The 22,668-nt window shown below is 59.7% G+C and overlaps 1 protein-coding gene across 4 annotated transcripts in view; it reads right to left on the bottom strand.

The window, feature by feature from the left end:
- Nucleotides 1-15: 15 nt before the first annotated feature.
- PODXL2 (podocalyxin like 2) overlaps nucleotides 16-22,668 on the bottom strand; it is a 28,045-nt gene continuing 5,392 nt past the window's right edge. For 2 of the 4 annotated variants that reach the window (XM_072942002.1, XM_072942000.1), the window contains 7 exons: nucleotides 8,319-9,055; nucleotides 7,672-7,746; nucleotides 4,127-4,159; nucleotides 3,547-3,703; nucleotides 3,033-3,094; nucleotides 874-1,053; nucleotides 16-373 (listed from right to left, as the gene is read on the bottom strand). In XM_072942002.1, the coding sequence (XP_072798103.1) occupies nucleotides 161-373; nucleotides 874-1,053; nucleotides 3,033-3,094; nucleotides 3,547-3,703; nucleotides 4,127-4,159; nucleotides 7,672-7,746; nucleotides 8,319-9,055 (1,457 nt within the window). In that variant the 3' untranslated portion in view covers nucleotides 16-160. The remainder of the gene's footprint in view (nucleotides 374-873; nucleotides 1,054-3,032; nucleotides 3,095-3,546; nucleotides 3,704-4,126; nucleotides 4,160-7,671; nucleotides 7,747-8,318; nucleotides 9,056-22,668) is intronic. The other 2 variants (XM_072942003.1, XM_072942001.1) reach the window with 1 other exon arrangement.

Raw genomic sequence — 22,668 nt, forward strand, 5'->3', positions numbered from 1 at the left:
TCGCGCAGGCGGACGCGCGGGGCCCGGCGAGCTCTCCGGGCGGCTTTAATGGGGTCCCGGGGCCGGCCCCTCGGGGCGTCGGGGGTCGGGGTGGCGGGGAGGGCGAGAGGTGTAAAGAGTCGGGGGGAGCGGGGGACCCGCGCCGAGGGCGGCGCGCCCCTCACAGGTGCGTGTCCTCCTCGAACACGTCCGAGTCCTCGGGGTCGCGCTTGCCCCCCATGAGCGCGCTCCAGCCCCCTGGGCCGTTGACGGCGCCACCGCCGTTCAGGCTGGGCTGCTTCTCCTGCATCTCCGACTGGCTGTCGCTGGCCACGTCCAGCGTGGGGTTGTCGTGGCAGCCGTTCTCCACGAAGCGCAGCTCCTCGCCGTGCGACTGCGGCGGGAGGGGCCGCTGGACGAGCGCGCCGGGCCGGCCCGACCGCAGCCCTCCCCGATCCTGCCCCGCACCCTGCGCCGACGGCAGCCCTTCGTTGTGGCCCCACAGCTCAACTCCTTCAAACGACCCCTGATCCTCTGCACCAAACAGCCCTGTGGCCTCCGGGACACCATCTGTCCCTCCCAGCGCCACCCACCCCCTTAGAAAGAGACTCCGGACCGCAGGACAGCTGTGCCTGCCCTTCCTTCGAGGGGGGCTGCCACGCTGCGAGAGCCTCCCTTGACCCCGGGGCACCCCCAACACAGGGCCCGGCCGGTGAGGAGCCCAGATGAGCCCAGGCCGGCCTGCCGCAGGCGGGTAGCGCCGGTGTCCCACGCCCCGCACCTAACGTGAGGCTGGCGCCCACAGGCTGTGGACCAGCGCGTCACCCACAGCGCCCCCCCTACCCCGCACACCGCGTCTCAGACGCTGAGCGCGCGCCCCGCGGCCCCGCTCACCACGTGCTTCAGCTTGGGCAGCCGGCGCTGCCAGCAGTTATAGAGCAGGCCCAGCACGATGATGACGACGCAGACGGCGCCGATGACCACCAGCACCACGAACAGCGTCCCGTAGTCGCTGCGCACCTGGCTGGCCCGGGCCTGGCAGCTGCTGGTGGTGGAGTAGTTCTGGATGCCGATCTGGGGGCGGGAGGGACCCACTTCCTAAGCTGAGGTCCGAGGGTGCCGGGGCTCCCCACAGGGCCTTGGGTTTGGAGCTCAGGGACAGGGAACAGGCCCGAAGAGGAGCTGGCACCAGCCCGACTCCGGAAGGAGTCAGAAGCCTGGCCCCCGGGCTCCTCGAGGACCCTGCCCCACCCCATCATCCCGTCTGAGGGCAGCTCCATTCCCAGCCTCCCTCGCATTCCCCGCTCCGGGGCTCGGCCCCACCCCCAGGCCCTGCTGGGCAGACGTGTAGCCCTGACCCCCCTACTGAGTGAGGCTGGTCCCATGCCAGCAGTCACAATCCAAACTCTCCCCATCAGTCTGAAGACAGGCAAGGGCAGCTGTGAGCCTCTCCACAGGCGGGGCCGCGCCGCTGCCCTCCCTCTCCCCCAAGTCTCCCCCCACAAGTCTACCCCCTGGAGTGCTCACTGACGTCATTCAGCGGCCCGGCACCCCTCCCACACTCAGGCCATCTTGGGTGGCCGGCCTTCTCCAGCCAAGTGGCTGCTCTGCCCCTACAGGCCGGGCAGACGCTCTCTCCAGTCAGCGTCTTGGGCAGAGGGGCACAGGGAAGGTGGGGTGCCTTCACCAGACCGCAGGTGTGGGGTGAGGGTGCTCCTGGTGCACAGACCTGGGAACCCCCCCCCCTTCTAAGGCCAGGTGTTAGCTCTTCCCTCTGTGAACCACCTGTGTACTTCCAGTGCTCTTCTCCATTCACTCAGTTACCAGGGGTCGGGTTTTGGCGCTGGGTTCACCCACCGATGCACACGCTAAGCCTGCCCAGTAGGAGGCCTGCAGACCCCACGAGCCTTTTGGCCAAGTCAGTCTGAGTGACATGTCCAGGGACAGCAGAACACCCAGGGGTGCACAAAGACCAGAGGGTCATAAAAAAGGTCAAGCCCAAGTTTCCACCAGCCCCCCGCAGCGTGCATGAACCCCAAACTCACAACCGGAACAGCCCCCACTGGCCACCTGGGTGGAGTGGACACGCGTCACAGCAAGCCTGGGCGCCCGCATCACCCCCACCCAGTCCAAAGCCCGGCTGTGCCGTCTGGGGCGAGTCACCCCTGCCCTGGGCTTCAGCCCCCACCTCAAATGCAGCCCCGCCAGCACTCAGCAGGGCAGGGGCTGCCAAGCGGGAGAACACAGTGCAGCCTGGCTCTGAGCACTCAGTATGCTTATCAAAAACCCCAAACCACTATGCAGGCCCCCTCCCCGCCTTGCTGGGACGAGATAAGGAGGCAGGGAGCACAGTCACCGTGCCTCAGCTCTGCTGTCAAACACCACGACCCGGCCCTCGTGAACCCAGGGGATGGATGACAGGTCACTGGAGTCCACGAGGGTTCAAGGAGGCTGGGGGGCACAGCGGCTGTCCTCAACAAGGGACGGGGGAGTGTAGCTCAGCGGCAAGTGTGCTTAGCATCCACGAGGTCCTGCCTGGGTTCAATCCCCAGCACCTCCGTTAAAAAAAATTTTGTAAAAAAAAATAATTTTTTAAAAAAAGGTGGAGGAGAACTGAAGTTTCTCCCCTTCAAGGAAGGTAGCTGTGGAGGAGAGGCTGGCCAGCCTGTCTCCTCAGCCCAGGTCCCTGGGCCAGCCGGCAGACTGCCTGGGTAACTCCCACCCACCGGGGGCCCCGAGTGGGCCAAGCCCCAGCAGGGAAGGCCTGGTGACACTTTCTCTTGTGGTTTTGGGAACGCCTTCCCCGCCCACCGGGCTTCGGCACCACCCTTGGCCAGATGCAGTGCTTCTCCACTGCTGACCCAGCGTCCACCTCCAAGGCCCGGTCTGCACCTGGCTGCGGAGCAACGACGTGTCCCCGCGAGCCATGCCTCACAGACCTGGAGATGGGAGCTGCCCAGAGCCGGAGCCTGCCTGCCCCTTCAAGCCGCGCCTGAGCGGCAGGCCTGTCGCTGCCCCAGAGCTCTGGGTGCGGGGTCTCCCTGTGCTCTTACCTCCACCAGGCTCCTGCGGATGTCACCCAGCATGGAAAGGACGTCTTGAGTGGGCACCACCCCTGGGGAGACACCACTGTCAGCACAGCCTCGGGCTCCTGACCTGTGGACCTCCGCCTGAGCTCCTGGGCCCCGCTGCCCGGCCCCTGAGCGCTCGCAGACCGTGCTCCCGCCACTTGACTTAGGAGAGAGGATGCAGCGGGCGCCCACTATGTCACCTAGGCCACTAGGTGACCCGTGCAGCACCAGGCGGCCGCTCCCCTGCCGCAGCCCCTCCCTGGCACACACCAAACTCAGGCCTCTCGTTCCCTCCCGGTCTAGTGTCTGCCCCCCTCCTCCAGAACCCAAACTTGTGGGGACTCCTGAACCCCAAACTAGAGCATCCCACCAGCACTCATCCTGCCATCTCGAGATCCATGACCGAGAGCCCTGTGGGCACCTGCCTGTGGCCTGAGGGGTACCTTTCCCCGCGCCCCTCAGAAGCTGCTGGATGAGCGAGCGCTGCCCCACTCACCCTGCTCGCCCACCAAGGTCATCAGAAGGTGCTGCTCCTTCTCACTGGGCTTGCTCAGGGAGATGTGCCAGTCCCCGTGGCGGCCACTGCCGTGGCGGGGCAGCACCTCCTCCACCAGGGCCAGGAGCTGCAGTCCCCGGTGCTGCCGGAACACCTCCTACAAGGGCAGAGGGAGAGCCCCACCCGGTGAGGGGTGGCGCCCGCCGACCTCTGCCCTGAGGCCGAGCCCCCACTCCCACCTGGGAACTTCCCTGGGAGCTCTGGGGACTCAGGAGAGACCGTAAGCTCGGCCTTCAGGGGAGCTGGGGACACCAAGATCCAAGTCCCCTTGTTCCCAGCAGGTGTCCAGGGCTCCTCCTGCCTTGGCCTCTCCCCATGAGGCGGGCACAGGGATGCTCACAGGTGAGCTGGGGTGAGGTGCACCCACCCGTGAGGACAAGGCCAGGAAGTGCGTGTGGTGTGTGGAGGACGTGGCGCCTTAGTGTCCACGTGTGTGGTGGGAGGGATGCGTGGGGGGGGGGGACGCACAGAGTGCCCTGCAATACGGCCACCACACGGGAAGAGGCAGGAGGTAGCTCACCTCCGCCTGTCGCTGGAGAGACGCAGTCCATGGCTGGGGGGTCAAGAGAGAGATCTGAGCACTCTTGCGGTGCTGGGGCGACCAGGGAACCAGCCGAGAAGGCTAAGGTGGTAAAGCCCCCAGAAGCAGGGCCGGAGCAGGACAGGGGTGTAAGGAGGCTCGCTTCTCACCTGACATCTTCTGGCGCTTAGACTGTCTTCCCTTTCTACCTAGGTAATTACGTAATTTAAAACCAAAAACCAGGGGCTGGCACTGGACAGGAACTCAGCGCAGGGCCGGAGCCCAGGACCGTGCCTCTGGCTCACAGCCCGCCACTGTGCCTGCCTGGCATGTCTGGGAAGAGACCCTCCTCTGGCCTGGTGATGCCCTCCCCCCGAGCCCCGGTCTGTCTCCCTGGCAGTCAGTGCCCCGCTCCCACCTCCCACACTCCCAGCCGCTCAGCACTGTCTCTCCAGCGCCCGGCCAGAGGGGCGCCTCGCGAGGCCCAGGCATATCCCAGGCCACTCCTGTGGGATCCCCGACACTCCTGGTCTCCTTTCTGCTGGAGTCCAGGCTGATGAACATGCTGTCCCGCCCCCAGTGATGGAGGCTCCTCATTACCGCAGTGAGTGCCAGGCACGGGCTCTCAGAGGCTCTGGCACCACCGGCCCGAGAGAAAGCCAGCCCCACTCTGCGCCTGGCTGGAGTTGGCACCTGGAGACGGCCAAGCAGCTCAGGGAGCCCTAGCTCCTGAATCGTGCCCGTGCCCGTGCACGTGTGTGCGCCAGGGAGGCCCCTGGCCCGAGCAGGGAGCCAGCACGTGCCCCAGGGGCCCCAGTGCTCGTAAAAGAAACTGCCCCGACCCCTGCGCACCGCGCCTTCTCTGGGTCCGGATGTCTGCCTGGCTTAAGCCCCCAGACCCACGTCAGCTCCGAGAGGGTTGAGGACGTCTACCTCATACCACGTACTGTGCAGACGGGAACTGAGAGCCAGGGGCCTGAGGGAAAAGCCCTGGCTCTGGAACCCATCAGATCAATCTGGGTTCAGATCTCGGTTCCACCATTTATCAGCTCTGCGGCCTCCACCTCTCTGAGCCTCAATTTCCCCTCTGAAAAGGTGGGCTCTGGTCCTAACACCATGAGCACACTGGAGAATTAAAAAGCAGTGCTTCTTCAAGTGCAGGTGCCGGGTGGCCAGACATCCCGGCGGACAAGAGAGCAGGCCTGCAATGGCGGCCCACCGTGCGCAGCACAGGCGTCCTGGATGCGTCTCCGACCTGAAGCTCTCAGGAGCAGCACACACAGCCCCTGGAGGAGGCAGACACCTCTGAAGTGGACCCCAAACCACTAACCATGAAGGAAAATACTGGTAAGGTGGACTATTGTGTGATCAAGGTTAAAAAGTTAAGAACTTCCATTCACCAGAGGGGACCACACTGAGAGAGAGAAAAGGCAGCCCACAGAGAAGAAGGTGTTTACGGTTACATCCTTGACACGGGTCTCACGCCAGGACGTGGAACTGACTCCCAGACATCAGTCTGAAAAACGGTCAGAAACCCAGCAGATAAACGGGCAAAAGACGTGACCGGGCACGTCACAGAGAGGAGGAGACCCCACCAGCCAGAACACGCGAGGGGCCACTCGCCTTCCCTCACCATCAGGGAGACCCCGACGCAACCCACACCCCCTGCAGAACGGCTGCGATGAAGAGCCAGGCGGCGGGCGGCAGGGGCGCGCAGCCGCTCTGGGAAGTTGCTGGAGAGGCTCGACCGCGGTGAGGTGTGCCTACACTGTGACCCTCAGGGCCACCCGCCAGAGGACACGTGCACCAACACCCACAGCAGCAGATTCACAGTGGCCAGGACTGGAAGCTCCCAGGGGCCCACCGACCGGCGAGCGGGTACAGGACGAGAGCGAACACCTCGGCCACAGGCAGCAATACAGGCGAACTTGAAAACGGTGCCAAAGGGCAAAAAGCCAGACACAGGACGGCACAGCCCGAAGGACCCCATGGCCTGGAGTCCGGGAGTGTGCCCAATGCAGGAATGCTCACACGTCAGCAGAGTGGCTGCCCTGAGGAGAGCCCGGGCGAGCTTAGCACCAGGAAGCAGGGGGACCCCCGGGCACTAAGAGGTTGGTCCAAAGACTCAACTCAAAGAGGCCCTCACCAGCCAGAGACAGAGCTGCCACCAGGTGCACCGCCCGCTTCCCGGGCTACAAGGACCAAGCCCGCAGCCACTGTGGCCGCAGGGCTGCAGGGACGGTCTGGAAGAAGTCAGGGTGAGGCGACTCGAAACGAAAGCCACCTTCAACAGCTCCCGCCTGCTGCACTGGCCGCCCACAGAGACCACCAGGACCATTGACTGAGACACCTGAGCCTGCGGTGACCGCCTGCGCCCCTCCCCAGAACTCAGGTGCATCCTGGCCCCGCCCCACCTCCTCGGAGCAGCTCCTCGGAGCCATTGGAGGCGGCTCCCAAGCTGCGCCCCAGTAAGATACTGGATAGACCACACACGGCCCTTGCGTTGCGTGTTTTTCCCAGTCGACGGGGCATCTGCGCATCAGTAGGATCGACAGCTGCCACAGCTAGACCGGACGGTTATGCTGAAGCCGGCCGTCCATCAGGGTGCCAGGACCAAGACGACACCTCACCGGCCACTTCTGGGCAAACACGCACACTCACTTTCACTTTTCCCCCAAACACACTAAGCAAAAATAAAGCTTTTTTTCTAAGGTCTAAAACCACAAAGACAAAACCAAAACAGAACATCCCTGGAGACCAGAGCAGCAGCACGTGGGCAGTGGAAGCGGGTGGGCGAGTGAGCGAGCCCCGAGGAGCCGAACCCTGAGCCCAAACGGGGAAGCTGGGGGGCAGGCGGACGTGCACCATCCAGCTCCCGAAACGCTCTGGGCAGCAGCACGGTTACCTTTGGAAGACAGGACGGAAGCGGCAGCAAGAACAGGAAAACCGTGGAAGCCCGTGTAAGACGCACAGGACCCCTAGCCCCTCCCTGCTGCACGGGGCAGTCTGCTCTCCAGAGAGGGTGAAACGGGGGTCTCTGGCCTCGAACACCAGACACCCCGGTGGGAGGGCCCACGCCGCGCACAGGAGCAGTAAATGAATTCGTCTCCGCACAAGGTTCTAACACAGACACAACCGTGTCCCCATCGGGCTCCCAGAACACCGGCAACAGCCCCATGTCCTCCCAGGAGGACAGAGCTCCTTTTTCAAAGACTCTAATCACCCAGGAGGAAGGAGCTAAGATCCCAACACCAGAAATTTTCAAACGAAATGGCCCAGTCAGACCACCCTTATGAGAAGCCAGTCAACCCCACCCCCAAGCTCACAGCCGCCGGCCAGCTCTTGACGGCCTTCCCCAGACGTGTGTGGAAAACTGAGGCCAAGACAAACACATGGCGAAAGCAACTCTTTAAAAAACAACAGCACGCACACAGCAAACCATCCCTTAAAGTCAAAACGGAAAAGCGGCAAGAACAAAGAGCCTTAGAGTTAAAAACACGAGAGCTCTCTTCCCCCGAGCCCCCTGCCCGCCAGGCCGCACTCACGCAGTCCACGTTCTCCGTCATGTTCAGGACGACGTAGTTCCTCCCGGCCAGGTTGCTCCAGTCTTTGCAGATCACCTGTGCAGAGACCAGAAGCGTGACAGTTCAGGGGCTTGTGGAGAGGCACCGGGGGGGTGCGTGGACGGAAGCCCCTCAAGGAGCGAGAAGGTGAACGCCAGGTGCGGCTGCGACAGCCGGGGGCAGGGGCCGCCTTTGCAGGGGGACACACCGGGACTGGCCCAGGCTCACAAGCCAGGCATCTCGAGGGGGTTGGCCAGGACAGCCACACAGGAGGTGGAGGCGAGTCGGAGGGCCTGGCTCGGGGGGCCGCCCAGGGGCCTTTGAAGGCAAACTTTGCCACCCTCTGGAGGCTGAAGGAAAACCTGCTGGTGGGCCGGACACACAGGCAAACACGGGGACCCCTCTCCCCCGGTGTCAGGGTCAGGGTGAGGAGGGAGCACCACACCCGGCGGAGGGCATGGAGACAGGGCTGCAGAGCAGGGCTGGACACCCGAACCAGCAGAAACCCCGTGCGGCACTGAGGCTTCCGAGGCCTTTTACTGTGCATGCACGTGCAGCGAGGACACCCCTGCTGCGCCCAGGGTTCTGCCAGGCTGGACACGTGCAGCCCCCGGGCACCTTCACTTCACCTGTGTGGAGTCCCAGGGTGTTCCGGACGGGGCTGCGGCACCAGCGGCCTGCCCTTCCTGGGGCGGCGGGCCAAGGTCTTCTCGCTCCCAGGGAGCAGAGGAAGGTGTCAGCTCCATGTCTCGAGGGCCCAGCGGGACCGCGGCTGAGACTCCGGGCTGCTGGGCACCTTCATCCGGGGCCTCAGCCCCGCCAGGCATACCCGGCTGCGGGAACAAGGCCGGGGATGGAGCCTCCCCGGGCTGCCCAGCCAAGCTGGCTGCTCCCAGAGCAGCCTCCTCGCTGGCCTCCTGAGGGGCCTCCAAATCTACCCCGTGCCCTGCGGCCGGCAGCGTGGTGTCCCCTGCCCCCTGGCTGGCCTCGTCCTGACCCCCCAGGGTCGCTGGCCTTGGGGTGACTGCGGGCAGGGACAGGCCCGGGTCCACGCTGACCCCCACCTCCATGGCAGAGGCGGCCTGGGCCCCAGACTCTTGGTGCCGAAGTGCGGGGGCCCCTGCGGGCTGGCTGCCACTTGGGGGAGGAGAGCCGTGGGCCGGACGCTGGGCTGCTTCTTGGGATCTGGTCACAGGCAGCAGCCCCTCCTCTTCCTCCTCCTCGTTCTCCTCTCCGGGGCCCATGTGCCAAGGGGGCTCCGCCAGGTTCATCTTGGGCAAGGGGGAGGGGGACCGCGGTGCCTCCTGTGCCTGGCTGGTGTCCTCCACGGGACCCGCCTTCTCAGTCAGGTCCGGAAAAACGTAATCTACGGACAGAGACGGGAGGTTCAGTGTCTGCTGATCTGCCGAGTGTCTGCTGAGCAAATGCCACCGATGAGCCACAGGCCCCTGGGGGCATCGGGAGGCACACTGCTGGCTGTGCTGGAGACGGGCGGGAGGTAAGGCTGGAAGGGGGCACAGACAGGGGTGACAAGGGCCAGGCGGATCCTCATTTCCTTCATGGGAATATCAGGACACACGGCTGCCACTAAAGTCCCATGAACGTGGGAAGGGACGAGTCTGCACGCCCCTCAGAGGTGGCCCCTGAACAGCTGGGCACAGCCTCTGTCGCCCCTCGTCTGGGGTCTCACCTGGAAGACCCCATCACAACCCCGCCTCCCTCCTCTGACAGGTGGGGGGCCTTCCAGGCAAAACCCTCAGTGAGGGCTGAGACCCCTCTGACCACAGACCACGACCACTGTCCCTGACCGCTCTCATCCCGAGAGTCAGGCCCTCACTGGGGAACGAGAGACGCGAGGAGAGCAGAGGGCCAGGCCTGAGCCCACCGGCTGCTGCCGCAGCCGCCCAACACACGGGGGGCCACTGCCGGCAGCCGAGGGGACTCCCACTCTCCCTGCTGTCCCCGGGAGTGACCCTGTGAAGCAGGGAAGTCAGGAGCCCTCTGGAGACAGGACATCTTCTGGCTTCTCAACGAGCCCCAAGCCCCTTCAGGATAATGACACGTGAAGACCATCGACCAGTTTTGCTGGAAATTCATTCAAAGTGTCACCTTCTGTATCTGGGTAACAAACCTTACTGGCGGTCGTTTTGTTTCAAAATAATAAATGTCAAAGACACTCTTGAAGTAACGCTCAGAGACGAGAAGGGCGGCTGTGGTTTAAGCAGGAAAATGGGGCTTACTCACCCTCCTCTTCCTCCACCTCCTCGCAAATTTCTATCATTGGACAGATTACTTTTTCACTGTCGAAATCACAGTCTAAAAAATCTAGATAAATTTCTGGGAACACGAAAGGAGGTGAGACCAGAGGATCAGATAACCCCTCTGCCGAAACAAGCACTGGACAAGGGTGCGGTGGAGCGGGGGCTCCCGGGCCCACAGAAGCGAGGAGGGAGGGCGTGGGATGAGCAGGGACGCAGAGCAGCAGACTCAGGGAGCAGAAGGTGACTGCTGAATTCAAACCGGTGTCCTCACTGTGTGCCGGCAGTGAGAGCAGGCCAATAAGAAAATCACATCTTCTTTACAGAGAAAAAGCTCTTAGAAATGGAAACTCAACTGTTCAAACGTAAACATTCGATAGAAGAGTTGAAGGAAAGTCCAAAGAAAATCATCAGAGCAAAAGGAAAGAAAACGTGAGCGATACGGCCGACCGATGCCGGAGACCTGTCACCCAGCGGGCGTGCGTCTCAGAAAGACAGAACCAGCAAAACAGACAGCAAACAGCCCGACAGACTTCCCAGCCCGGCAGCATGAACCCGCACGATGAAGGGAACGTAACAGAGATGGACGCCTCACACCTGGCCCCGCGCTCACGGCACGCCGGCTCTCAGAGAACAAGCAGGCCACCTACAAAGGAACGAGAGAAAGACGCTCAAGTTATCATCAGGCTTCTAGCCAGGCAACTGGACGGCAGGAAGGGACTGAAAAGTGTGTCTGAAATTTGAGGGAAGCCTATTCTGAACTTGGAATTTTATACCCAACTCAACTGTCGTTCAAGTATGAGTACAAAATAAAGATATTTTCATATACACAAGGACTTAAAGGTTTTTACTATCCAGGGATTCCAAGAGAATTATTTAAGGAAGGCCTCCAAGAAATCCAAAAAGACAAGAAACATGAGAGAAATGTCATGAAAATAAACCTCAGGACGGAAGCTGTGCACAGGCCTAGAGCAATCGTCCAAGTTAGAATGAGGGTCCAGAGGACGCTGAGAGTCACTGCTTCCTGTGAGAAAAAGCACGGGGTTTGGAAGCTGACTGGTCGCTGAAGGCCCACTGTAACGTTCAAGCGCGCAGGGAGACCGCCCGCCCCAGCGTGCGGACGGCACCCCCCTGAGCAGCAGGGCCTCCGTAACCGAAGCCCCGCTCCCCGCCCCTGCGCTCTCTGTAGGGAGCTGGCCGGCTCCCCACGCAGGGCGGCCCATGCCGGGTGCGGCCACTGTGGACCAGTGAGCACAGACCACTAGGGAGACCCACGCCAGCCCCCAGAACGGAGCGACCCAGGACCACCTTTACACACAGGGAAGAACCACGGAGACACATGGACACTTGAGGAGAGCCGGGCTCCGGAAGAAGCATGAGGCCGAGACAGCCCAGCAACTGGCCTTGGGGAGAAGCGTCAGTCCAGGACAGAGACGGGACTCCGAGGAACCAGTCGCTGATGTCCTCAGAGGGCCAAGAGACAATTACACCCATGAAACGAGGACACGGAAGAGTAAAGCCACTTCACTTCAGTGTCCTAAGAACTTGATAACACACCTGCTTAAAGCTGAAAGGCAGAGCACCAAACGCTACGCCACAGAACGTACGAAACCCTCCCTCCTGGAGGGCCTGCCTGACAGCCACGTGCAAGGAGCACACGGAGGGTGCGACGAGTGGAAGGAGAGGGCTGGGGCTGTCACACTGTTCAGGAGAGAGAGGCAGGGGGACAGTGCTGGAGGTGATGAGAGGGAGCGGTTCTGACAGCGTGACTGGCCAGCAGGAAGGTGTCGGCACTGCGGCCAAGCTGGGAGCAGCCGTGCCAGGACCAGACACGGTCAAGTCCAGAGGGCAAGCGCACCGGAAGTGGCCAACAGCTCAGGCGGAGGCTGGACTGGGGCTGGATGGTGACACCAGGACCGGCAGAGTCCCGCTGGGGGGGGGAGCCCAGGGCAAGCTGACCAAACGTCCCCTCCACTCAGTCTGACACCGACTGTCCAAGCCTGGTGTCTCTACCACCCTCCTGTGAGATGGTGGGAACAGCGGTCATGCTGTTGGTGACACAACCTGGGAGCCGGGGGCCTGCCACCAACTTGCATGTCCAAGCAACGGCAAGACCCTTGGCTGCTCCAGGCTTCAGGTTTCCCTACGACAAGTGAGGAAGCTGATTTGAAAGATTTCAACAGTTCTTTCTAGCACATGGTCTAAGCTTTGCAGATGGTTTTAATAAATGTCTGGTACAAACAGCGTCAAACACAACAACATGACCATCCTAAGCAAGAATAAACCTGGATTCCTCAGGCTACAAGCTCCTGAGAACAAGCAGGGCGATTCTCTCCACCTCTGCCCAGGGCCGGGCGGAGGGGAAAAGAGGGCGAGGCCTGCTTGTTGAGCCCTGCGCCCTGCTCCTGCCTCCTGCAGGGCCCAGGACCGCCCCCTCCTGTCTCCCTGTGTGACCACCTCCCCCGTCAGCCCTTGACTCGCGCTGCTGCACTTCCTTCGCAGGGAGCTCACTGTGTCCAAAGACTTGATCCACTGCCCCCACACCAAAGGCTCCCAAACTGACACCCCCACCAGGTGCGACTCTGGGGACGTGACAAACCGCTCCCTGATGCTCCCTGTGCTCGGGAGCAGCAGAACTCCGTCTTCCTGCTTCGCTGCCACCTCTCAGCCTCCAAAACTAGTCCTTGGCCATGGTACGTAACCTCCACGTGTCTCCCATCCTCACCTGCAGTAACAACGCTCTGGGCACACTGGGCTGCGGTCAGGAGCCGGCGAGAGGGAGCCTGCGCACAGCCCACACTGCGAACGCTCCATTACTGTGAGCTCCCCCTCCCCTCCTCCATCACTAACATTAAAGGAATTTTCACATTGTTAAATCATAACAGGACAAGGGCCCACTGTAGCGCACAGGGGACTACGTTCAGTATCTTGAAGTAACCTGTTATGGAAAAGAATCTGAAAACAAATATATGTATGTGTATGTATGATTGAAACTTTATGCTGTGCACCAGAAACTGAAACACTGTAAACTGGCTATCCTTCTATTAAAAAAAATCATACTGGGAAAGTAGCACCACTGGGAAGTGTGCCCCACAGGAGGAGGAGCCAGCGTCCGGGAAAGAGGGCCGGGCCAGAAGGGCCGGATCACCTACTGACAAGTCGAGATGCGATCTGACACCAGAAATGCCTCTCACACCAGAAACCAGAATCTCATGGGCAGCCCACCAGGGGCAAGACCACCGACCACAGGTCGAGACACGAGCAGCTGTGGGGCAGACCCCGGGGGGACGACAGCAGGGTCCCAGGACAGTGGGCAGTGGGCCTGGTCCAAATATGAATGCAGACTAACAGGTAGAGAAAGCACGCTCAGTCCAGGGCGATCACGGTCTGTGAGGAAGATACCACAAGTGTAGGGCATTCCTGCCAAAGACGTAGAACCTGAGTCTCATTAAGAAGAAACACCAGGCAAACCAAAAATGAGAAGCATTCTACAAAATAACGGGCCTGTCTCCTTCCAAAGCATCAAGATTGTGAAGACAAAGACAGACTGGAGAGTCTTCCAGAACAGGAGACACGTGGCAGCTAAACGCAGTACACGACCCTGCACTGGACAGTGCACTGGAAAAAAGGTTCTTTTTCTGTTGCCCGTTAAGGACATTGCTGGGAAAACTGGCAAAGTTTGAATAAATTTATATTTAGGTAACAGCATTGCACCCACAGCAACGTCCTGATTTTATTCTCTGCACTGTGTTTAGTAAGAGAATGTCTTTTTTCTTAAGAAATACACTGGGCAGCGGGGCCAGAGCTCAGTGGCAGAGCGTGTACGAAGTCCTGGGTTCAACCCCTCCAGTACCTCCACTGACACAAAAATTTTTTTAAAATTTTTTTTAAAAAAGAAATACACTGAAGTATTTAAGGGTCAAGGGGAATTCTGTCCAACCATCACATGGTTTAGAGAAAACTCTGTCTGGGTGTCTAACGGTGACATGGCAAAATGTGAACAGTGGGAAATCGGAGTGAAGCATACGTGGTAAGTACTCTTGCAAGTTTTCTGTAATTTGAAACTTTTAAAAACTAAGGAGTTAGAATCAGTTTAACTACTGGCTAGGAGCTGCCTACACCGCGGGAAAGGAGCAAAGGCAGGGACGGGGCGGGCCGTCTGGACTCGGCACAATGCAGGAGGGAGAAGGCAGTTGCCACGAGCCAGGTGAACCGTCCCGGTGGAGAGGGAGGGGTGCTTTTCCCACGCAGGTGTCCCAGGAAGGGAGACCAGGCTTCTGGGGATATGCGACCTCGAGAGAAGTGAGGAAGCCTCAGCTGTCATCGTGGGGGCGAAGGGGCGATCTGACAATGGAGGATGACAAGAGGGACAGAGACGGGAGAGCCAAGGAAGGCGGAGGAGGGGGCAGCACCAGCGGGGCCAGGAGGACGTGGCGGGGGTGGTCTCCTCCCCAGCCCCCCAGCACGTGACAGCTGCGGAGCCCGGGAACCTGACAGCCCGGAGGCCGCGAAGGGCAGGGCTCCGTCCTGCCCGGCGCCAGGCTTTGCCGCCCTGGTCCATCCACCCCCGGCCTCTGTGGTCAGGGCAGGTGGGTCCCCAACCCCGAAGGCCCATCTGAGACGAAGACACGTCTGCAGAGCAGCCCCACACGGTGTGAGCGAGCAGAGATGCCCAGGAGGCACGTTCAAGACTGCGTGAAAGTCTGTCAAAGCCTGTATCCGCCCCAGGGCGGCAGTGACAGCCAGGGCACTGGGGTGGGAAGCGCCCTTCGTGGCACAGCCCCCGCTCAGGGGGGGCTCCAGCCTGGCCTCAAAGTGCGGAAGGCCAAGAATGGCCAAGCCACAAGGGGACTCAGACAGCAAGTGAAGCCCCCTACCCGAGACACCAGAGGCTCCCCGGCACCTCGACCAGCACGCCCTCCCCAACTCCACCCCCCGTGCCCCCTGACACACGGGCAGTGCCCAGGCTGTCACTGGGAACCACATCCTCCCAGAGCCCCAGGGAACAGAGATGGGCCCTGCAAGGCCGGAGGACCCACAGCCCTCCTTTTACAGGCCAGGAAACAGCTGGGGGGGGGGGTCACGCTCTGCATCAGGAGGCTGGACCTGTCGCCGCTGCAGGGTTGCGAACCTCAGGCTCGTGTGTGGTCAAAACCAGTCCCTCCAGACCCATCCTTGGTCACTGGGCCAGCCCAGACTAGGCTCCAGACGGCCAAGAAACAGCAGCCCTCTCTGTCCCCACCTCAGAGCTGGACCGCAGTCACAGCCGGCGGGCGTGCAGGGCTGATGCCGAGCTCCACTGCCCTGCAGGAGGGGCCGGATCCTGGGTGCCCGGCCCCAGGACGCTGGACAGCCACCCCTCTGGGTGGAAACAAGTGACAGAAGGGACGCAGAGCAGGCCCGCCGAGGCATGAGCTAGGTGCGGTGTGTGTGGTCACGTGCAGCTGCAGCGGGACCACGAGGCCCAGGGTCCCAGCACCACAAGGAGTTGGGAGGTTCCCTGACGGGCTTTGGCCCTTGGCCGGTGACCAACCGTCGAGAAAGATGGATGGCAACCCTCTTCAAGAGCACGTCCGCGTCTGCTGAGAGACGCATTTCCATGCAGTTGGCTTTTTTCCTCCCCAATCTCCTTAAACCCAACTGGGCCAGTTCACGTACAACTGGAGCCTGTTTCTGCCAGGAAGCACTGGGAAGCCCTCCCTCGGGGAACAGGGAAACACCCGCACCCTCTCTTAGTCGCCCCAGTTTAGCCGTCCCCTCCCGGGGCTAAACAACCGCGGTCATCCTCATTCCCAACCCTTCCCACCGTCACTCATCCTCTCTGTGAAAACTGAATTCGCCGGTGTTAGGAGCGGTTACAAAACCCAGAGGAGGCAGTGACGCACGTGTGCTGACAGCTCCGTTGAAAACTGAACCAGGTTCACCAGCTGGAGGCGAACCACTGTGAGTGCAAAGTAAGATTTCCTGACTCAGGTGACATCCTGTGAGTCCCTCACAGCACTCAAGCCATCTCCAGGCCTTTCCGCTTGCTTTTACTCTCACTATGGCGCTGGGTTTGTTCCCTAAATAATCACGTGGCGTTTTTTCCTCCTCTGCTTCATCCCAGTTTTGTAGGTCTGTTCCCCAATTTATCAAGGTCACACTGATCTTTTCCTGCCTCCCAGGAGGGCCACACTCCCATGGACGGCCTCCGGCATCAGGTGAAATATTAATGAACTCATTCCTCTGTTTAAGATGTGGAATTAAAACAGGGATCAGGGCCAGTGGCCTTGAAAGATCACTTTAAATGTCCCTCTAGGTTAATGTCACGTCACTGAACACTGTCCCGAGTGCAACACTCAAGCCAGCTATTCGACCGAGTGTTAATACAGAAACATTCACAAAATTCACAATACATTTGTATAAAAGAGGTGCAAGGGAAGATTTCAGTATGATTAAAAATGACTTTCTAATGGTCACCCTCAGCGGTCATCCGGGAAACGTAAATTAAGCGAGATGGTAAATCCTTCGGGCTGCCCACCTGACACCACAGGGGGACATTCAGGGCTGACACTCGGGGTTGGATGAGCACAGGAGCCCGCTCCCCACCTGCTGCCGATGGAGCGGAAGTCAGGCCACAGGTAAGAGGGGTCCGTAGGAACGAGATGCTTTAAACACAAGCCTCCTGAACCTAGCAGCGCACTTCTAGAAGTGCACCCAAGGAGACAGCCAGGGTGCTCATGACGCTGCGGGGTCAAGAGCGCCCGTCAGGGCGGGGCTGGGTGGCTGGCTGAAGGACGGCCCAGCCGCACTTGGGATGCCGGCGCAGCCTCAGAGCCGCGGCTGGAGGGCTGTCTGCCGGCTCAGAAAGATGCTGCAAGTGCAACGGCAAGGTCTATACATTCGCATCCCATTTCCATAGAAGCATATTTTATGTATTTTCCATATAGGAAGACAGTCCAGAGAAACACGCACCTAAACGCTCGCACCCCCCAGCCGCGCTGGCTCTGGGAGGTGGGGTAACTGTCCCCTGGCTCCGGGTGACGGGGTGGAAGGTCACTAGCTCTGGGTGATGGGTTAACTGTTTGCTACCTCTGGGTGATGGGGTTATAAGCTTTTTTTTCCAACTTGCTGCATTTTTCTGATTTTCATATAATGATACTTATTACTAGCATGAAATAAAAATACTGGGCTTTTGTCTTCTCTTTTCTGGTGTCCAGGTGAGAGTGCTCCTGTCAGGAAACGTGCCTGATGTGTGCGCAGCAGCCTGGAATTCACACAGAGCAGGGCAGGGCCTGGAGCAGACACGAGCTGAGGCTCAGCCCCGCCACCCGCGCACGACCCGGCAGCGCGGCGCCGGCCCTGACCCGCTGTAACCAACCCCCAGCTCCTAGGCAGTGGCGCTGACCCGCGGCTTTCAATCTGCGTCAGGTGCCGTGAGGTAGACAAGAACTGAAGTGACGTGATTTCTAAAACGTATCAAGTGCAATGTGGTTTGCGCTCAAGCGCCGCTTCATCCCCCTCCTCTTGTTAAGGAAGCCCCAATTCTCCTTTGAGGGCCTCCCCCTCTCCTGGTGCAGGAGTAGGGGCATCACCCTTGGCTTCAGGGGGCTCAGGACCTGCTGCGGGCCAGTCAGAGCTCTGTCTCCACGGCCTCAGGCCTGGTTCGGAGGTGGGCTCAGGGCCCCTCCACTCAGGCTTCTCCAGACAGGCCGGGGCGGCCACGAGGAAGGAGGGCGACACAGGGGCCACCCCCACGGGACCACCTGTCTCAGAACGAAGCCGACGAGGGGCGGGAAGCACGCCAGGCAAGGCAGGTTCTGACACCGCTTCCGCACCTGGACCCCACCTGCCCGGAGCTGGAGACCTACCCCAGCCCTGCAACTCTGAGCCAGCGAGCACACGCCCTCCAGGCCTGGGAGCCTGTCTGAGCTGCACTTCTAGGACCTGCCAATCCCAAAGAGGCCTCTTTCACTAGTTAACACTGACCAGCTTGCTCACTAGGAGAGTTGAAGCTGCACGCAGAGGTTTTCAGTAAGGGACTGGGAAGAGAGGGCTGGGGGGCAGCCGGATCAGGCCTGGGATGGACGGGCCCCCTGGGAAGCTGCCCTGGGATGGATGGACCCCCTGGGATGGATGGCCCCCTGGGAAGCTGCCCTGGGATGGACGGGCCCCCTGGGATGGAAGCTGCCCTCACTCACTCACTCACAGGCTGGCTCCAGGCCGGCAGAGCTGTGACCACGCTCTCCACCTGAAATGTCAGAGAACCGTAATATTTTAAAGCTGGAAAAGACCTGAACCTGTCACCCCCATGGTCTCACTCACAAATGAAGAGACTGAAGCCAAGATTAGAAAAGAAACCCACTCAAGGCCACGGCACTCGTCAGCAGCCGGGCAGAAGGACCGCTGCTGCGGGAGGAGGGCCAGCAAGCCCGGCGCGGGACGCAGAACAGAGCTCTGGTGACAGTAAAATGCACCACATTCCTGTGCTCAGGAGACGCTGATTTCGGGCTCGGCACCGCTGCACACAGGCCGTGGGGCCTGTGCAAAGCCGGTAACCTCTCCTGGCTGTTTCCTCATCTGTGAAGCAGGGACACTGACTGCTGCCCCGCTGACCTTGCGAAGCCCAGCCAGCTAACCAAAGAAGAAATCCCACGAAAACACGGGGACGTGCACTCTGCCAACTGTCAGACACCGTGGCTCGTCTCTAGCAGTCGCTGAGCCGAGAGGCAACAGACGAGAAAGAGCCCAGGCTTTGGGGCCTGACAACTTGGGTTTGAAGCCTGTTCCTACACGTGTCAGCTGGGCTGTCGTCCAAGCTCCTGATGCCTCAGCTCGTCCATTGGGCAAGCGGGATGGACACAGCATCCTTCAACGCTCCTGTGACGGTTAAACGAGACTGCGCACTAAGACGCCTAACACAGCAACTGGCACAGCTAGGTGCTTGGACCAGACATGCGAGTCACCACAAGGCCCCGAGACCGGATGTCCCAGCAGCCAGGCCCCGCTGCAGGGAGCGGCCCAGGTCCCCAGGGCCTGTCAGGACGGCACTCAGCACGGTCACCCTGCACTCCAGGCACACCTCTCACCCTGGCAGGCCCTTTGAAGGCTTCTTCGTCCCCTCTGACTCAAGCTGCAAACCCCACAGGCGGGGCCTTCCTCCCTCCCAGAGACCCCCAGACGGAAACCCCTGACTTCAGGGGGTGCAGCAGAGGGCAGGAGGGCGTGGCCCACACTTACAAATCAGCTCACACCTGAACACACTAGGATAGTGCTGGGAGAAAACAGGTTGGCGTGACCAGGGTGACCTCAGGACCTTTGCCAGCATAGAGATGTCTCCATGGCGGGTGAATTAAAAAAAGGTGCTCCTTCCTTCCAGCCCGTGGCCTGGTGAGGAGAACAGAGGCTGGACTTCAGCCCTAACTCACCCGCTCACTGGGACACCCAGGCCAGGGGACACCACCACCACGACCGCCTGCAGGGGTCCTACACACTTGGGAGGCCGTCAGAGGCTGTGCCTCTGGAGCTGGGGGTGGGAGCATGAACACAAGTCCCGCAGCCAGCTGGACTGGGGAGGGCGGGCCAGGAGATGGAGGGAGGTCCTAAGCCACCATCCAGCTCCACCACAACCAGCCGTGACCTTGGCACAGCACTCAACGTCCTTCTGCATCAGGCCCACGTCTGCCAAGCAGGGGCTGATAGAGGCTGATCAAATGATGCAGCTGCAGGAGGGGAGGAGATAGGGCATTCCCAGCATGCTACCCTGCTCTCAAGACCAGCCTTGGGGCAAAAGGAGAAAGACTGACCGAGGAAAGGGTCAGGCTGTGGACAGGCGACCAGCAGATGAGCCAGGATGCAGCCCGGGCAGAGCCCTCTCCTTCCCCACCTCACAGTCACCCCAGTGTGCATGGCGGAGGCGAGGACATGGACCTGCATCATGGGGTGGCCACGAGGAGGTGAAGGGTGTCTGCGAGGGCCCAGGACCTGCCTGCAGTCAGCAAGTGGTGCCGGTCTTTTTATCCAGAGCCCCACACAAGCCAGTGGGAAGGGAAGAGAGACAATGCCAGAGAAAAGAAGGGGAAACAGATGGCGGTGGGGGCGGCGGGCAGAGCAAACCTGAGCTAACCTCCTGCCACGATTCCGAGGGAGGGCCCCAGGCGCACAGCAGGCTCTCTGAGTGACCACTAATCTCCCACCAAAATCTCGGGTCTGAACCAGAGGAAAGACCCCAGCACCCAGGCCTGTCTAGCCCGAGGTGAGAGTGGCGTTTCTCTGCCATGAGGAGAGTCAGATTCATCAGGGGTGCTGCTGTGACAAGAGAGCCTCTCCTCGGGGATGTACATGACACCATCTCACACCACACACCAAAACAGGTACAGCTAGGAGGAAGAGTCAAATGTAAAGTCTGAGCTGAAAAAGAATGCAAGAAACAAAGGTGCATGTGTATCACAGAGGGAAAGGCTTTTCCAAACAGAAAGCAAAGAAAAAAACAAAAACACTTCGAAAGAAAGACTGTCCAAGCTTATAAAAATTTCCCTTTATGTATGTTAAAAATTACTGTAATAAAAGCAGAAGCAATTGATAAACTGGAAAAACGCCTTCTACACATGTCAGAGAAAACGTTATTGTCTTTTTTTATATGAGAATTTGTACAGTGATTAAAAAAAAAAGGAAGCCTCGACAGAAAAAAGTGGAAAAGTAATTATAATAGCTGTATTTTCAGAGTGCTTACCTTATACAAGCCCTGTGCTGAGCACTTTCAATGAACCACTGCGCTTATACCTCGCGACCCGGAGACACTGCTTCCCAGAGGTGCGAACCGAGGCTTCGGTCGCTCCCTGCCGCACAGCACTCCGGGGCGGAGCAGCGGCACCGAGGCTGGGGGGTCTGCCTGCCTCCCAGCCTGCTCTTAACTACACTCGCTCAAGTCAGGAAGAAACAGTGTGAGTGGTCAGGACAGACGATGCGCCCAGTGTGTGTGTGTTTCACGCACACATGCGTAAGATATACTATTATACCTTATAGTTTTCCCTATCAAACCGCCAAAGATCTCGAACTGACAAAATTCCGTGATGGGAAGCGGTCAAAAAACCGGCATTCCTCCATGCCTGGTGGGTACGCACACTGAACCACCTTTCTGGAGGCCCCTTTGGAAGCCTTTAACAACAGCCTGTGCAAAGATTCACATTCTGTGTGTGAGACACGCCCCACACCCCAGACCCGGTCTCCACCCTTCCCTGCCCTGCCCTTCGCCAGGAGGCTGACCCAGAGAATTCCGCCAACGGACCAAGTCCCTGCTTCCTGACAGGACCCCTGGACAGACGCAGGGAAGGAGAGCGATGGCGATGCTGGCAGGAGACGGGAGGAGAGGGGGGCCAGGTGTCTATGCTCCTGCCTCTTCCCAGTCACCTCACTTTTCACATCAGGACCACCTGCTCCCTGTCCCCCTGTCCTCGCAGGCTCCTTCCCCCGACCCCCTTCTTTGTCCCTTCGGGTGCAGGGGACCTGAGCGCCCGTGGCCACCAGCCCTGGACTCCCCTGTGGTTTGCCCATCCTCCGCCCAGACCTTGGTGAATCCATCGCCATCCGTAAATAAACCCTCCCAGATGGTCTTAGTTTGTGCCTTCTGTTTCTGGGGGGGGATGCTGGTTGACACACCTTCACACCTAGCCATTTTACTCCAGAAATTTATCCCAAAGAAACAATCAGAAAAGCACAAAAACATATAAGGGTGTGTGTGGCAACATTACAACTGGAAACTAAACGTTCAACGGGGAACTGTTTCATACCGAGGAGGACGGTCCAGGTGATGAGATACAACGTAGTCACTGAAACCGGGCTGTCAAAGAACAGCTAGTAGTGGAAATAAATTTAAGACACATCTTCACTGAGAAAATGATTCCAATTTTGCACATGAAAGTGACTAGAAGGATGTGTCCCGAAGTAGCTATTATCTCACAGTTGTGAGATCACGGGCAGCTTTTATTTTCTTCTTTGTACTGTTTCTCGATTTGCTGTATTTTCTACAATTTCCACATAATTACTTTTGTAATTGTTTTGTAATTGAACGTAAATCCAAAATATTACATATTTAAAAAAGAAAAACTAGGGCTAAATTCCGTCCCCTACCCCCGACACTTAAAAAGCGCGCCGCACGGCTGCTGGGCAAAGCGGGAAGCCCCACGAGCTCGCGCTGCATCTGGAGTCAGCCCGGCGTGGCTGTGTGAACCTGGAGCCCTGGCCTGGTGTGTGACGGAGGGAAGGGCAGCAGACTGCCGCCTGGGGCTCACAGACCCAAGGAGGGACGCGGATCTGCTGACCCCTGCGAACCTTCAACAGACAGCGAGCACGGAGAAAACACCACCAAAACCCTAGACTGCGGACAGACGCAGGCTTCAGTCAGGACTGAGCACCTCAGCGGTTGTATGACCTCAAACACTTTCACCTCTCCGAGCCTCGGTTTTCTCATGTTTAGAATGGGGTAATATTCCATATCTCACATGCTATAAGCATTATACTGAATTATGGGAGCACAGAATACAGCCACTGAACAGAAATCAATAGGGCCTCCTGGGCCACTGAGCCCCTCAGAGCCCAGGGACTTGGCTTTGAGGTTCAGGTGGAAGCCCCAGGGGAAAGCGGGTGGGGAGACAGGACGGGATGCGAGCAAGGATGTGGCTACCGGGCACGGGGCCAGGCCTCCTCACGGCCCGTCAGTGCACGTCTCAGGAGGGGAGCCCTA

The sequence above is a fragment of the Vicugna pacos genome, chromosome 17, assembly GCF_048564905.1.
Source record: "Vicugna pacos chromosome 17, VicPac4, whole genome shotgun sequence".
NCBI lineage: Eukaryota > Metazoa > Chordata > Mammalia > Artiodactyla > Camelidae > Vicugna > Vicugna pacos.